Source organism: Phoca vitulina, unplaced genomic scaffold (assembly GCF_004348235.1).
Source record: "Phoca vitulina isolate PV1807 unplaced genomic scaffold, GSC_HSeal_1.0 scaffold13, whole genome shotgun sequence".
In the NCBI taxonomy this organism is placed as follows: domain Eukaryota; kingdom Metazoa; phylum Chordata; class Mammalia; order Carnivora; family Phocidae; genus Phoca; species Phoca vitulina.
In genome coordinates, this window is record NW_022589716.1 from 35,217,628 (window position 1) to 35,234,875 (window position 17,248).

The window sequence follows — 17,248 nt, forward strand, 5'->3', positions numbered from 1 at the left end:
ATGCCATACTTAAGGGCCATTTATTAGAATTAAATGAAAGTGTCCTACAATGGCTACTCTTACATTTGATATTGAGAACCCCTTTGAAGAGAATTTTGGCTTATATAGACCATCACTGAGCTTTGCCATTTCCTGTTTTTCTTTTACCTCATATGAGCTTTTTATATGTACGCTAATGTGGAGAGGATATTATAAATTCCCATGTACCCACCACTCAGCTTCAATCATTACCAACCCTTTGCCATTCTTGCCACCTGTCTCTTCTGGAGTTTCCATATCCAAATCAGACATGGTCATCAGTCCCAGAAGAAACACCAGTAGCTATTGTTTCCAGAACAGATGATTTCTCATCTTAAATTTGTTTCGGCAATTAACTTAAAAGAAAAAAAAAAGTTAATTGTTAGTGGAGGTTGACCAAGTCCTGGTCAGCTCCTGTACTGAATGGTGACATGAGCCACTTCCTCTGTCCTTGTCTGACTCGAGAGGATCACTGACCTGGGTGATGAGATCTCCTCCACAGCTTCTCCCCCCTGCTGGACCTCAGTTTCCCTCATAAAACAAGAGATTTTAAATTAGATGGTGCTTGTAGCTCTAAAACTCTAGACTTTGGAAACGTTTCCTATTTCCAAGTGCAAACATGAAATGAGCAATTATTAAATTACCCAGGGCTCTGTTTAATTGTGCCATAACTTTATTTTGGAAGAAGCTTTCAGAGATTTGGCTGCTTGCTCTAGGCATCATTACAGGGCCATTGAATTTGTCATTGGCTCCTGTCCTAAAGTTAAATGATGACTTCATTGGGAAAGAGAAACGCGCTCTAGAGACCCATTCTCCCATACTCCGTATTCCTTTGGAGGGAGATAATGTGGAATGAGGCTATCTTTTGGAAACTCTGCTTCTGGCATGGAGATTGAAATTATTCCTACCACATCTATTTATGAGCATCATCCTAAGTCTAAGGCACCACTGGAGGAAAACTCGGGGGGAAAGGAAGCACCACCACACATGGTGTGGCCAGAGGCTTGTTGTTCTAACACTGAACATGCCTGGCCGGTGTGATATGGCCTCTAGGCGACTACAGAATCAGATGGCAGCAATATGCAAAATGTCTCTCGCCCTTCAGTGATGGCTTTGGTACCACCTCCTTTCTCTACTGTAGCCTTTGGGAATGGGATCTCTACTGCTGACTACCCAGTCAGCAACTCCCTCCCATAGTTCCCCTGCCCCCGGCATGATCATCAGACTTCAGGAAAATAGAAAATGTCTCAGTGTCAGGAAAGGGATCATTGTCTAGCTTTTAGGCACCAGTGAGTTAGTGGAGGATTTTGAGTGTGGCAATGGTAGCCTCCCTCGTCTGGGGCCCTGCTGGGCCAACTGTAAATGCTGTGTGTCCCTCCAACTGGAGCCCCATACTTCTAAAAGGCTGATTAAGTTCTTGGGTCTCTCTGGGCATTTCCTCTGGTCCCAGAGCCCTGGAAGGACTGACGATTCAGTGCATGAACTCTGGACAACCCCAGATTCCATAACTGGTGGTGTTGACTGGGGCATGCAGGGTTTTTAGATGTTCCAACTTTTCTCCTTTTCTTCTCTCCCTTGTCCCCAAATGCATCTTCTGTTCCAGTAACTACTCCAAACAGAAATAAACCAATCTGATGTCGTTATGAGCCTATGAGTCAACCTCAAAACAAATGATCATTTTTTACTGTTGTGGTAAAAACTGGGAACAAAAGTGGGCTTGTGGGGCAGAGCGGGAGGAAGGGCCGAGTGGGATTCCCAGCGTTCTGACTTGTGGCTTCGAACTTTACATGGCCTGGTCTTTGTTTTCACAGCCCAGCCCGTTCTGTACTGGTGTGCCCGCAACATGTCTTTCTGGAGCAGCATTTCATTTAACCTGGCTGTCCTGATGAATCTGCTCGTGGCGTTTTTCTACCCATTTAAAGGAGTCCGAGGAGGTACCCATATTTTTAATTTCAAGGAAACTATGAGAAGCAGCAGGAAGGTTATGACTTGCATCTTAAAAATGGTCCCTGGAAGTGTTGGTGCAGTATTATGGGATCCCACTTACCCATTTTCAGACAGGATGAGATTGTAGCTTTCACTGCAGACTTAGTTTTAAATCTCACTTAAAAGAATGTAAATTTATCTACCAGGAAAGAAAGAGAAGCTGTACACTCTGAAACCTGTAAGAGATGGTCTCAATCAGCCTCCTTGTTTTATATGTTGGGAAACCTCGTCTCAGAGAAGTTGAAAGGTGGAGCCAAACTTTCACAGCTATGTAGTGGCAGAGCTAACCCTAGAACATAGATATTTTGATGCTCAGTCCACTAGATTATTTTCCCCATACCGTACTTACAGAATTAATTTCAGAGTGAAGAATTTTTAAGACGTGTCTGGATTTTTTAAATTAATTAATTAATTAATTATTTTGGCAAGGGGCTCAGGGAGGCAGGACTTGAATGACCGAAGACCGCACCTCCTTGGATATTTAGTCTATAAAGAGCCACGTGCCGCTACTCATGCGATAGAACATGATGTCCGTCCGTGGTCGTTATGGATATCCCCCTACCCCCACCGTCTCCTTCCAGCCACCTGCCATGTGCACTCTACACATCTTGCTGAGAACAGGCAACAATCAGCAGGGGCATCTTTTTGTTTGCAGCTCTTCCGTTTGCTTGACGGCCTTCTAGAGTCATGCACACTTGTGGGGCTCTGGGGACTGGCAGAAGCCCCTCTGCTGTGACACTTCCACGGCCCCTTTTCTGACACCCTGGATAGCCTTTTGGGAGGTCTTCTCAGCTACATTTTTCATCAGAGCTATTTGGCAGATCATCTCACATACGTATGTCACAAACCTACCAGTAGCCACCTTTTGTGAAACGTATGGAATGAAGAACCCAAAAGTAAGACACTAAAACAGCGCAGGAGTTCCAGGCTTAGCTCTTGAGCCTAATAATGCAGATGTGTATACGTAATGAGACAGCATGTCTAGACTTAAAGTCTACTTAAGATCCGTTTTGAAAGTGATGACTTGTTCTGTGATGCTCAGGTATCCAACATACCCATTCGAGCAGTTAGCTTTTCTGTTTGGCCTTCAGTTACACTGAAAGCTTCATTTGAGTGATTTTTTTCCCCCCAAAAGCAACACCTAAACGCAAGTCTGGGGGTATTTTCCTTTTTAATGCCATGTTAGGAAAATAAGTGCCCCTGTGTGAAGAGATTCTGCAGGTCAGCAGAGGTGCGAGTGTGAAGTGGTCTGTCGGAGGGAAAGAGCCCAGCTCTCTTTGCATCTCAGGGAAGCCCTTATGTGCATCATAACCGATTCTTCAACCATTACTTTGGATGTGTTTTCCTTTATCCCCCATTTCTTTAAAAATACTTAAAATCCGTTTTATTACACGCTTTGACCATTTTCTTCACTGGTCACCTGTGGCCACGTTGAGGCCCATGTCTGAAGAGAGGTAGTTGACAGCTCCCCTCCCCTGCAGTGGTCAGCCTCGTCCAGTGGAAAATCTAGACTCACAACATCCAGACTCAGTGTCCGGGCCTGGCTCTGCCACATCCTCACACGACTCTGGACGGGCAACTTCAATTAGTCTTCCTTAACTTCTCTGTAAAAAGGTGCTTAAATTGACCCAGTAGTTGTAAAACCTTGATGTGGATTTGGAAATCCCTGTATAGTTCAGGCAAAAACAGTGGTTGACCCAGTCAGGATCTCTGGGGCATCCTATTTCTGGCCCAAACAAGTTCAAGACCCACCGATGAGATGACTGTTAAAGGTTCTTCCAACTCTACAGTGTTGGGTTCTCAATGTGGCATCGACTCTGGCTTCCTCTTCTGGCAGTGTGGACTGCAGTCTTTCATGTGTGTGGACTAAATGGAAAGCATCATTAGATCTCCCGGAAGGGAAGGAGATTGAGCTGACCTCAGGAAGCCTTTTCTGCTACACAGTGACCGAGCTCACCTCAAACACATCAGTTCACTCTCAGGGATTTATTTTTCCTCCTGTAAGACATGTGGGGACCATCTTCTGTCCTCGCTACTAACCATCTTCAGGACAAGGGTTGTATTAGCCATGCCTCAAAATAAGATCTGGTTGGTTACCTGAAAGTATTTCTTTGAGATCAGTGTTTGTTCATGTTTGACTCTAAAACCAGGATTTCCAAAATGTCCCCATTGAATGTCCCCCTTTTGATGAGTGCTTATGAGGCTCTGTGGTGTCGTAGGCCTGCAGCTGCCCAGAATACTGGTGGCCTTAAAAGCTCCTTTTCCAAAGTATCATTTTCCCCCTTTATTTAAGAACTGATGAGTCACACAGGCTCCAAAAGCATGAAACCTGGGCACATTCAGATTTTTTACTGAATTTGTGAGCATGCTATGATGATTAAAGCAAATATGGTACTCCTTTTAAAACATTATCATTTTTGGAATTTTCAAATATACAAGTAATAAGAAGTTAATATACTGCCACGTATCTATTAGCCCAGCTTTAACAACTACCAACATTTTGTCAATCTTGTTTCATCTATTCTCCTACTGTATTTTCTGAAACATTTTAAATAAGTCTAGACATCTTGTTGTTTTGCCCATAAATATTTCAGTGTGCATCTCTAACTTCTAAGAATATTTCAAAATATGTATAATTACCATAACATTATCATATCTAACAGAACTAACAGCAAATCATGTAATAGCTTGTCCATATTCATGTTTCTCCAATTGTCTTAAAGATGTCTTTCTATAATTGTTTTTTTTTTAAAATCTAGCATTATTTTTTTTTTTTTAAAGATTTTATTTATTTATTTGAGAGAGAGAGAGAGAATGAGAGACAGAGAGCATGAGAAGGAGGAGGGTCAGAGGGAGAAGCAGACCCCCTGCCAAGCAGGGAGCCCGATGCGGGACTCGATCCCGGGACTCCAGGATCATGACCCGAGCCAAAGGCAGTCGCTTAACCAACTGAGCCACCCAGGCGCCCAAAATCTAGCATTATTTTTTTAACACTGCTTTTATAGTGGGGAGACAACAGGTTTTTATTTCGGCCTCTTTGGGATTTGGGTACGTCCACTGTACTGGTCCCATTTATTATACTGAGATCTTGAGGCAGTTTAAGATGGCGATTAAACACTTAAAGAAAATGAAAAGCAAGACACAGACTGGGAGAAAATATTTACAAAACATGTATCTGACAAAAGGCTTATATCCTGAATACATAAAGAACTCTTACAATTCAATAATAAAAAGACAACTTGATTAAAACAGTGGGCAAAAGATGTCATCAGATATTTCACAAGAGATTGGCCAATAAGCACATAAAAAAAGATATTGAACATCAGTAGTTATCAGAGAAATGCAAATGAAAACTAGAATGGCATACCAGGAGAAACCTACGAGAATGGCTGAAATTGAAAATGCTGAAATACTAAATAAAAATGAGCAAGTAATAAATAAAAAGAAAATACTGACTATACCAAGTATTGGTGATGATGTGGAACAAGTGGAACTCCCACGTACGACTGGATGGTGGAGTCGCTCTGGAAGACAGTATGGTTGTGTCGTAGAAAGTTAAACATAGGATCCAGAAATCTTATTTCCATGTATTTGTCCAAGGCAAAGGAAAACATACACCCATTCCAAGATTCGTACTTGAATGTTCCCAGTAACCTTATTTATAATAACTGCAAACTGGGAACAACTCAAATATCTATTAATTGTTGAGTGGATATGTAAATTGTGGTATATCCATACTGTGGAATATTACTCAGCAATAGAAAGGACAGTGTATTAATACACAAAATAACCTGACTGAATCTTAAAAATTCACTAAGTGGAAGAATGAAAAAGACTACCTCCTAATCTGATTATGTTTCCACTTTTATGAAATTCTAGAAAGTGCAAAGCTCTAGTGCTAGGAAGGAGACCAGTAGCTGCCTAGAAGTGGGGCTGGGGCAAGGCCGCAACTGCAAAGAGCACAGGAAACCTTTCCGGGGAATAAAAATGTTTATATCTTGATTGTGTTGGCAGTTACATGTGGCTCTATGGCTATATAAACTGCCAAAATTCATCACGTTAAGCTGAAAATCAGTGGATTTTATGTGTTATTTTTTTAAATTGGTGATTAAGGACCATCAACTTCAGAGGCATACAGACTCCAGCCATTTGCTGTGTCACCTTAGGCCTGATATGTAATCCAAGACTCGGTTTCCTCTAGAGGAAAATGAAGAGAATCATAAGCTGGTTGGGAGGATCACATAAATGATAATCAATGTAAAGGGCTTAATAGGATATCTAACCACTGTTAAATGCACAAGAAATGACATAAGTCTCGATATCCACATCTTCCCAAATTTCTGAAAAGCTTTTGCCTCTCTGTGCCCATTTCTAATCAGGTTTTCTTTTGAAGGATATCAAAAGGGAAGAGGTAAGTGGTTGGGAGTTGGGCAACAGTTTCTAGAGAAAAAGTGTCTCAGCGGCATGAACAGAATGAACTAGGGCAGCCAGCAGGCTCGGGGAAGAGCTGTAACTCGCAAGGGTGTCTCTTTCCTGGGTGGGGCTTCAATCCCAGCAGTTCTGGAGAAGTGAAACTCCTTTATATAAGTGGCCTTAATCATGTAGTGCTGCTTGTTTACATCTGAAGGAGACTCAAAATGTGACAGCATTTGAAATAGGGTTTTATTTTTTTTTTAATGAGTGTTTTACAGAACTATATTTTTAGCCTTGTTGGCTCATGTTATATAACTAAGCCGTCTCGTGGGACACTCTAAATAGAACTTGAAATAGCAAGAGATGACAAAAACTGGTATAAGCTCTTTGACTACAAGGATAATCTAATTGTAGGATGATGTTAATGATACGGAAGTTGCCTTCCTCCTTCCCTTGAAGAAATCTGATTCAGGCAGGGGACCTGCAATTTTCCTTTGCATACTTTTAATAGAAATTAGAAGTTTAGGCTTCCAGTTTGCCTCCCAAAGAGTGAAATGTGATACATGTATGAGTTTTATTGATTGAACAGATTCATTTGACGAGCATCTACGGGGTGCTGTGTGCTTCTCTCAGGGAATTTGGTTGGGGGGAACCCGATTGGGGGGCAATTAGGGTAGGAGGGGAGAGAAAGACAAGTAAACTGACCACCAGAAAATAGTGTTCTATTGGGATGACTGAAGTGAGTACTGAGAACACAGAGAGGGAGGGGCACCTGGCATAGTTTTCTGAAGAGGAAGGGGGTTGGGGAGGTTTTTGGAAGAGTTGACATCTCAGCTAAGACCTAGGATGAATAGGAAAGGGAAAAGAATTTCCCAGGTAGTAGGAACACAGGTCAAGGCTTGGAGGTAAGAAAACATGGATGTGTGACGGATTACATCTGGGGCACAGAACTGGAGGTGAGAGTTTGGACAGTAAGGCCAGTTGGGTGATTGCAGAAACTGTCATTAAGCCCATTTTGGTCCATCACCTCTTACTCCATGAAAGCACTGATCTTTGAGAACCCCACCTTGTCTTTCCAGGAACACTGGAGCCACACTGGTCAGGACTGCTGTGGACAGCCATGCTCATCTCTCTGGCCATTGTCATTGCCCTCCCCAAGCCCCATGGCATCCGAGCCTTAATTGCTTCCACAATTCTCCGGTTGATATTTTCAGTTGGATTACAACCCACGTTGTTTCTTCTGGGAGCTTTCAATGTAAGTATAAATACCTTCATAGCCGCGTTCTTGTTGACATGCAAACAGGAATGCCTTCCATTCTGGTTCCTAGGATCTTGGCCTGGGCTTTCAGTGCAGTAAAAGACTGTTCAGGTCAGCTGTTAAAATAGCAGAAGCAAGAGCTGCGTGGGTGGACATCTCCCTCTTAACCTTCTCACGGTACAGTGAACCTCTTAATCTATTACCTGGGCATCCACAGTCTCCTTTTTAGGGAATTTCCCTCTCAGAAGTAAGGCAGGAAGAGGAAGAGCAGTGGAGATGTAAATTATTTTTCCCAGTCAGGTCAGAGGTTTGGGGGGACAGGAGATTTTAGCCGAATGGTCAAATATTAATGGTATCAGTCAAATGGTCAGATATTAATACAGCACACCCACTTCTGGTGAGGACCACACGGAGCCAGGAGAAGAGGCAGGAGGACTTGTTCAGACAGAGATGGAGCAGGTAGAGAGGTAAGGAGAGAATCGGGGTTATTTCAAAGTCAGTGGTGACATTTGGAAGTGCTCTTCCACTGTAGTTGAAGGATAGACGCTACCTGCACCCGTAGGGGGAATTCTTAGGAAGTAGAGATAGCTGATACAGGACCATAGATTGGAGAGGTTTCCTGGTGAAAGGAAGCAAAAGGTTTGGACATGGGAGGCACTGTGGGGATCGAAAACTGCTTTCTAGAGGTTTCTGCCGTGAGCATATAAGGAAGCTGAGGTTGCTGTATAGAAATGGAAGTCATGTTGCAAAATAAAGTTAATACAGTAATTCAGTGCAGCAGTAAATGTCCCCAGATGGGTATTCAGATGGCAAAGGCAGCAAGGACATTGGGGGAGAAGGGACCACTTCAAGCTGACAAGCCCCAGGGGAGGAGGTGGGGTTTCAGCTCTGTCTTGGAGAATGGCTAGGACTGGGCCAGAAAGCAGGAATTGAGAAGAGCATTTTGCTGTAGGCCCCACAGGCCAGAGCAGTGGGGAAGGCCCAGGACACTCTCAAGAGAGAGCCAGCAGGAGCGTTCCCCTCCACTGGGGTTCAGGGAGGGATACGTAGGACCTACTCCCAGCACAGGTCACCAGGGTAGGAGAATGCCCTTGGGCCTCATCCTCCAGGTCAGTGTTTCCAAAGCAGGCTCCAAGTTGATAAATCTTAGGTGAGAAAGAGGTTCAGTGGTCCAGTCCATGAGGGAAAGCCTGGGTTAAACAAAATTAAAGGGTTTTTACCCTAGGATTTCTGAGAGACTTTAACGTGCATGATAAGGGTTATGAATCTCCAAGAAATGGAAACCGTGTATCTCTGTTTCCTAAACTTACTTGCCCACATTTTGTTTTAAGTATCACTTGGAATTAGTGTTGTAGAATATAGGTTGGGAAACTCTATTCCCAGTAGTGGGAAATGACTCAAGTTTTTTTGAGCAAAGAAATGGCATATACAAAAAAGTATTCTTGGAAAAATGCCCTCAAGTAGTGGAATGTTATGTGGATTCAAGTGGGAGGGACTGGAGGCAGGAGGACCATTTCAGACCCCCAGCAGAGCTCTTGACTAGGTGTGACAAGCCTGGGTCTTGGTCAGAGCGTGGAAGAAAGAAAAGGTACAGATGTCAGAGCTGGAAAGGATAGGGTAACGTTTTGTGGGCCTAGAGTCAGAGCCTCACACCTGAAAGCCATGTAGGGCCTCAGTCGGGGTCCTTTTCTCCAAGCCAACAAGGTATTACTATCTTGATGGGGTGATGAAGGAGGCAACCCCCAACTCCAAATTTTCAGTCACAGATGACTAGGAAAAGAATAATGCAACTAACTAAAGTGGAGTCATGCAAAGACCTAAGTTTCAGGGTGAAAATGCACTTAAATTGTTGATTTACTCGGCTTGAGATGATAAGGCAAGCCATTGTTAGCTGTGGCATTTGAAAACGTATGACCAGAGTGACAAAGACTTAGCAGTGTTACAGAAGGGAAGGTAGGTGTCATTCACTGATGTAGGTATCATTAAGAGGAATCTACTTAAGAAGGAAATATAGAATAAATAAAAAAATAAAAGGGAAAAAACTCAGTATTTCAGGGGTTGTTGTCTTATGGGTTGTTTAGTTTTTTGTTGTTGTTGTTTCTCTGGCTTTAATCATTCCACAGTCATCTCTCCTTTAACATAAATCAGTTGGGGGAAAGACTCAAACTAGGCAATTACCATTTATAGTAACAGCTGGGTGAGGAGAGCTGAAATAACTATAATAAATAACTAGAGTGAATAAAAAAAAGGGAAACACTCACATGGAGCACATAGGAGACAAAAGAAAGTAGTTACGGGCAGAGAAGGAGCATTGGGCATACAAGGGCCGGTGAAGCGGGACAGGGTGGTGTCCTGGCAGCCAGGCGCGGGCAGAGTGGTGGGAGGGGTGGGCTGGTGAACCATCATGTTGCAGGAGCCAGGATTAGGTGCTAAGGGCCAACAGACTGCCGCCTGTGCCCTGGCTGGGTCCTTTGTAGACTGGGGGAGAGGTGAGGCCAGAAGCCAGTCAGACTCATTAAGCAGGGTCGGTGGAGGTGGGGACACCAGGCCAAGACCGTGAATACATATGGGCTGCTGAAGCAATGGAGGAAACGAGGGCAGAAGTTGTTTAAACCGAGGGCAGAGTGGATTCAAGTAAAGCGAATTGCTCTGTTGAGACAGCAGGAGCCGAGGCATGTCTGAGGTCCTAGAATGTTAATCAGAGCATGGCCTTTTGTTTGTTTGTTTGTTTTCCTGAAACCCCATCAACACAGATCATCCAAGGTCAATGGTACTTTCTCACCCAATGAAAGATCCTATACTAGTGATGGGTAGAATAATAGGGAAAAAGTACTGGGGCGTTGAATGTTTATCCTGTCTGAGAAAGCCTAACGTTCTCTGCGGGTGTTGGCTTCCTCACTTATCTGATGGCGGAGAAGCTCTCTTACACTGACCGGCCAGATTAACAGGCAGGATTTCCCTGGCACCTATGGCCAAGGCAGCTAGGGGAGCAGAAGATGGTTTTACCAAGTACATCCGAAAAACTTTCCCCTCCAGTCTTCTCTTGATTGGAGTGATTCTGTCAGCGTGTTGCTGGAGATGGACTTTTAGGCATGGGGTTTCTATTAGAGGTGGAACTATATTATACAGTAGCTCAAACTCCAGCTGCAAGTATCAAAAAACCGAATCCGCGCCAGCTGAAGCAAAGGAGAAGATGCATCGGCTCGTGTGACTGAGAAATGAAGATCCTAGCGTCAGGTGCAGCTGAGTACAGGTGCCCAGACAGTAGCCTCAGGATCCAGTTCCATCTTTGGGCTCCGCATCGATCGTACTCAGGCTCCGTGGTAGGGCGAGGTGGATGCTAGCAGCTTCATACTTACTTTCTCTTAGGTTCAAGGTCAGGACGAAGCAATAAAGTTGTCTCTTGCTGCAGTCCCAGGAAAGTTCTCAGCGGATATCACTGGTTTAGTTGGGTCACGTGACTATCCCGGAACCAGCCCTTATGCTAATTGACTGGGATGGAGCCCCACCCAGATTTCAAGGATACATGGAAAGGGACGGATCCCCAAAGAAAAATTATTAATCCTGGGGGGGGGGGGGGGGGGGCAGGGAAACAGAACTCATCCTGAAATCCCTTACTTTTTTTTTTCCCCCCAATAAAATTATTTCCTCTATGAATTTAGGAGCAATGAAAGACAAGAACTAGCTGGTTCTCATTAAACTGCAACCCTTATAATGCCTAGAATGTAACAGAAATTCAGAAGATGCTTTTGTTCATGCTGATCACAGGGTTCATAGATTGAGGTGACTTCTGTGTTTGACTAACTCATATAAGAATGTTAGAAATGATTCATATCTCATTTCGAAAATCATAATTTCAGTATGTGTTAATTTTGTTTTTGTCATATACAAATGCCACTTGATTACTGTTGCTTATGAAGTTATTTGACTACCACATAATCTGTAATATGCCTGAAAAGCAAAGTAACGATATGACTTAGATCTGCAAAATGGTTCTGGGCGGGTTCGGTGGGCACTTGGTGCAAAAGGAAGCTTTGTTTGGGCACAGTTGCGGAAATACCATTGCGTGAAAATGGCCCTCGGCTGTCATGAAGTCTGCAGTTCATCATGGTCCGTGCTTATCTGGCTGTTCCTGTCATTATTTTCAGGTCTGCAATAAAATCATCTTTCTAATGAGTTTTGTGGGCAACTGTGGAACATTCACTAGAGGCTACCGAGCCATGGTTCTGGATGTTGAGTTCCTTTACCATTTGTTGTATCTGCTGATCTGCGCCATGGGCCTCTTTGTCCACGAGTTCTTCTACAGTCTGCTGGTGAGTTCCTGGTATGGAAAGATTTTACATGTCGAAAACTAGAAGTGTCCCGTGTCTCTCCTCACAGACCCCTCCCTTTAATGGTGATTGGTATGTCGGGGCTAACAAGGTCACATGCCTCATTCCCAGTATCTGGAGAAGAAAGCTCCCCAGGGAGCAGGGCAGCTGGTAGGGGACCAAGAGGTATGTGATTGTGCTGCTTGTGTGCACACTGGACCTTTCACTTTCCAGTGGTATGCGGTGCCTGCCATCTGGACCAGGGGATGTGTCCTCCACATGCATCTTTGCTCTGCTTTCTTTCTTGGACTCAGCCAGTGCTTACCGGGGAGAATGTTTTTTGAGATTGTCATCATCTGACAGTTCTCATGGGATCCGCTTCCCAGGGAGAACGTGTAGTGACGAAATAAGAGGAGGAGTTTTTTCAAAGTCCCAAGATCTATGACAGGGAGCTCAATAGATTTATTGGTCCAGGAGACCTTTTCACTGGAAGTTCTTTGGTTCCAATCTGAGCCAAGTGATTAATGTCTTGATAGTCTATAAAATGAGTTGGTTCAATCACCTTCCTCCTGAGCAGGTTTTTAAATTATAGACCAAATATCTACTTACTTTCCTGTCATTAGAGGGAATCTAGACCTGTAGAGTTATAGATAAGAAACCTTTGCCTTGTACCTACATCAAATGACAAGAAGCATAAAGCTGAGCTATCTGCAAGCAAAACTATCTATAAAGGGACTAGAAGAATTAAAATGTTAGTGAGGATAAAAAATGATCAAAGGGATTTATTTGCAAAGGGTAGAGCAAGGAAAACTCTTCTGGGAGGTATTCTCCATGTGACCTCTGGACTGGTTACTGAATTGCTCTGTGCCTCAGTTTCCCCATCTACAAAATGAGAACAAGCTGTCCCCCTCACAGGGCTGCCACAGGGATTATCTGCAACTGTGCATGTCAGGACCTTAGAATAGCACTACCACACAAGAAATGCTTAACAATTCTAGCTATTATTACTGTCTTTGTCATCGCTTACTTCCTCTGCCATCCAAAACACCATAAAGAATTCACCTTTCAGGTCATCAGGATTAGCTCATTCCATTAGTGGTAGATGTTGGCAGGCTGAGGGAAATGGATTGTTTTACCTCCTTTTAAAATAGGTCTGGCTATAGTTTGAGGTTTTAGGTAAAGAGGTCTCTGGATATACTTGTGATGGCCATTATGTGGCCTATTTTGGTCACTCTGTATCAGAAATCTTGAGAGCTCCATGTATATCTCTGAGCCTTTTTGTCTCTTACAATAATGTCCCTGGATAAGGATCTGGTTTGTGTGTGTGTGTGTGTGTGTGTGTGTGTGTTTTAAAGATTTTTATTTATTTATTTGACAGAGACACAGCGAGAGAGGGAACACAAGCAGGGGGTAGTGGGAGAGGGAGAAGCAGGCTTCCCGCTGAGCAGGGAGCCAGATGCGGGGCTCGATCCCAGGACCCTGGGATAATGATCTGAGCTGAAGGCAGACGCTTAATGACTGAGCCACCCAGGCGCCCCGAGGATCTGGTTTTGGAGTCAGGGAGACCCATGTCCTCCTGGGCAAGGAGGCAGAACTCAGTTGGAGGTCTCTCTCATCCCAACCGAGGGATCTCTCCCAAGAGACAGGAGATTCTGCTTCAGACAGTGCCATCTCTTCCTGAGAGGGTGTGACTTTGCCTACGTTCTGTGTCCCGTTGGCTTCGTTTCCCTGTCTCTACCTTCAAGTCCTCTGCTTTTGGTCCTTCGAGATGATGGCTGGCGCCCATGCTAGATGCAGGGCTGTTGTAGGGAGACAAACCAATACCCTCTCTGCCCTCACAGCCCTCACGGACCACAAAATCATCTTTACCACCATTTACTGAATGTTCCCCGTGTGCTCTTTTCATACCGTCTCTCACCACGACTTCTGAGGTAGATGATGTCTGCAAATGACAGATGGCGAAACTGAGGCTTGGTGAGGTTAGGTAACTTGCCCAGAGTCACCCAGTAAGTGCCAGAGACCGGATAGCAGCTAAGCTCTGGTGACTGCCGAGTCAGTTCATAAGCCCAGCTCCGAACTGCCTTTCATCTGAGCTCGTGAAAAAGTCCCTGCTTTGGTGTGGCTGGTATTTCCCGGTGCAGTTTGCATTCTTGCTTTCACGTCTCTCATCTGTCACAGAAACAGTAACTCCGAGCTGCCAGTGCTACCTGAGCTCAGCTCGCTTTTGGAGAACTCACCAGGATCCAACCAGATGGTGGCTGGATGCCTCTTGTATGTGTTTCTGGCTGTGACTTGTCTGTGACCTCAGGTGACATGTTACTTTTGCTATCAAAAGTAGTATTTAACGTGTTTACTGAGAATCACAGACAAAGTACTGAAACCTGTGACAGAAAGGAGCTGGAGAGAGACCTCCAGCAGGGAAAACCCACATCTCCCGAGGTTGTGAAAGCCCCGCTCCAGCAGACCAGAAAAGGACAGTGGGAGAGTGGGGCCCCAGACTGGCTGAACCTGGTCTCGAGCCTGCATCCAAATGTGTCCTTAGAAAACGTTAACACCCCGAGATGAAAATGTGTCAAGTTCATGGATGGGCAGGTAACAGGAGGAGAAATCCATATGGTCAGTAAACATGGAAGAATGTTCCACATTAATGCTAAACACAGATGTGCTAATTAAAACAACAGTGTGATCCCGAGCTGTACCTGTGATGTTTGGAAAGGTCCAAAGGCCTGAGCATGTCCAGGTCTTACGAGGGTGTGCTATAGTGGCCCCCGTCCCCTGACAGCATGGATCAGTACAGCCTTTCTGGAAAGCAGTGGGGCGATTGATATGTTTCTAGAAAGTTGCAACATTTGACCCAAAAATTCCATTTCTGGAAATTCTCCAAAAAGAAATAACTGGACAAGTATGTGTAGAGGCAAGTACAGAGGTGTTCATCACAGCATTATTTTTAATGACATGCAATTGGAAACATCTTGACTGTTTTAAAAAAAAAGTAAATATTTTGGTTAAGTAGACTGGTTTTTCTGTACAGTGACAGTCTAGGTGATCATTTCTGACACAAAAATGTTCATGATTGCTTGGTGAAAGGGGCTGACTATATGCCAGTATTATGGTATATTGTATAACATTTTTCCAATGTAGTAGGGGCAGAAGAAATAACTTGAGTAGATGGTGGGGTTATTGGTGAATTTTGTTTTTCTTTGTGCTTTTTGTGTTTTCAAAGTTTTCTCCATTGAACATGTGTCATTTTCCAATTAGAAGAAAGTTTCTCCTTTATAAAGTTAATGCATGTCCATTGTCTTAAAGTCAGAAATTACAGATGAGTGGAAAAAGGAATTACTTGTCATCTCAATGACTTGGTGGCTATATAATCTTACAGTTCCTACCCCAGAACACAAGTGTCATTTGTTTATTGTCTGAAGTTGCTCTCACTTGCTGCTTCATAGTAGGTTGCTGGAAAATATTTAACTGTAATAGCAACATTAGCTTTTTGTACTCTTATATTGATGAAATGCCTCTTTCTTGCTTCCTTCCCTTTGAGTCTCCTACTTTACCTGGTGCCCTGACCACAGGTCTCAGGACACAGATTGGCCTTATGGAGGCAGAAGGGCTAATTGACCAGAAAATGAACTCAGATGTAAAACTATAAATTGGAAGGGACTGGGAGATTAGCTAGTTCAGAGAGGTTACATGACTTGATCATCATCTTACTACAAATTAAAAGCAGTCAGGATTCAAACCCTTGTCCCCTGACTCAGTTGGCTGTGCAGTCATTCCCCAAAGCCGTGTGGAGGCAGAACCTTTAGAAGATTCGGTGTCAGCACAGAGACCACATTAAAACTAGCCCCCTGGTCCAAGAATAAGCCCACAGAGCTCTCCTCCACGGCTCTGTACTCTTCCTGCAGCCAAATATCTGAGAAAACCAGCATCAGTACCACATACCTAGAAGTACCTACAGGCCAACTTCTTGCAAAGAGCAAGTAGTCTCTTAGAGAGGGCGAGCCGAGACTGTGAGCCCACAGTGCACTGCACGGGGTCTCCGCCCCCCCCACTCCTCCCCCCATTAGGGAGATGGGAAGGGTTTAGGCTTCCTGGTGTGTTACCACCACCAGTGTCCCTGCCGTGAGCTGTGTGACCTTCATCAGGAAATGCTCCTTACCATTTACTGTGCGTACTCAGCATGTAAGTGCAGCTGTACGCCACGTACTGGACGCAGTACACATCACGTAGCTAGGGTTCACAGCAGCACCCTGTCCTCCCATCTGGAGATGAGGAAACGGAGGCTCAGCGGGGAGGAGAAAGTACCTAGCCCACTGTCCTGATGTCCTGTGCTTGAGCTAAGGTTGCCCCTCCACTCCAGAGTCCCTGCTGCCTACGCTGGCCTGCTGCATGTGGCCTTCCCTGTGAGACTCCAAGCTCCGGGAGGACAGGGCCAGGGCTGGTCCAATCCTGTATGCAGAGTGGCTGGCCCTTAGCAGAAACTCAGCAACTACTCCCTACACAGACGCATGCCAGGACCCTCATCACTTTGCTCTCCCTAGCCTTCTGAAACCCACTGGTACTACCCTGTATTTTCTCCATCCCCAGGACCTCTCACTGTATGAGTACCACTGGAAATTGCTCTTGCTTCCTGCCCACCTTTTCTAGGCTCATGTTTCCCATCTCCGTTTTCACTAAGACAAGCAGTATAAAGTGTTAAGATAATAGAATGCTTTTGAGTTTCTAAAAGGGTAAATTCTCTATAAATCAAGTTTTCATTATGAGATATTCGTGTACATCTAACCTAGAGGCCTCTTAAAACTGTCCCATTGTCTTCTCTTTGTTCGTTTTTAAAGCTTTTTGATTTGGTATACAGAGAAGAGACTCTGCTTAATGTCATTAAAAGTGTCACTCGCAATGGACGGTCCATCATCTTGACAGCAGTTCTGGCTTTGATCCTGGTTTACCTGTTCTCAATAGTGGGCTATCTTTTCTTCAAAGATGATTTTATCTTGGAAGTAGATAGGTTGCCCAATGAAACCACTCTTCCAGGTGAGTTGGAGATCTTTGGATCTTTTTAATGTTAAGAGAACAGTTCTTGATTGTAAGTGAACTAAAGAGAACGATGACTTTAGCAATGTGGGTATCTCCCTAGCACTCAGACTATGAATTCTGATTCCAGGGCTTGGTTCTCACTTTATTCCAAGGGTGGTTTGGTATGTCAGATGCTGAGTATAAGGGTCCAGAGCCTACATTTAACTTACTCACTAAAGTCAGTTTTTAA

At 44.2% G+C, this 17,248-nt stretch overlaps 1 protein-coding gene across 3 annotated transcripts in view; it reads left to right on the forward strand.

Moving 5' to 3' along the window:
• ITPR1 (inositol 1,4,5-trisphosphate receptor type 1) overlaps nt 1–17,248 on the forward strand; it is a 324,688-nt gene that overhangs the window by 274,302 nt on the left and 33,138 nt on the right. For all 3 annotated transcript variants that reach the window (XM_032411831.1, XM_032411829.1, XM_032411830.1), the window contains 4 exons: nt 1,830–1,952; nt 7,497–7,672; nt 11,824–11,988; nt 16,821–17,016. In XM_032411831.1, the coding sequence (XP_032267722.1) occupies nt 1,830–1,952; nt 7,497–7,672; nt 11,824–11,988; nt 16,821–17,016 (660 nt within the window). The remainder of the gene's footprint in view (nt 1–1,829; nt 1,953–7,496; nt 7,673–11,823; nt 11,989–16,820; nt 17,017–17,248) is intronic.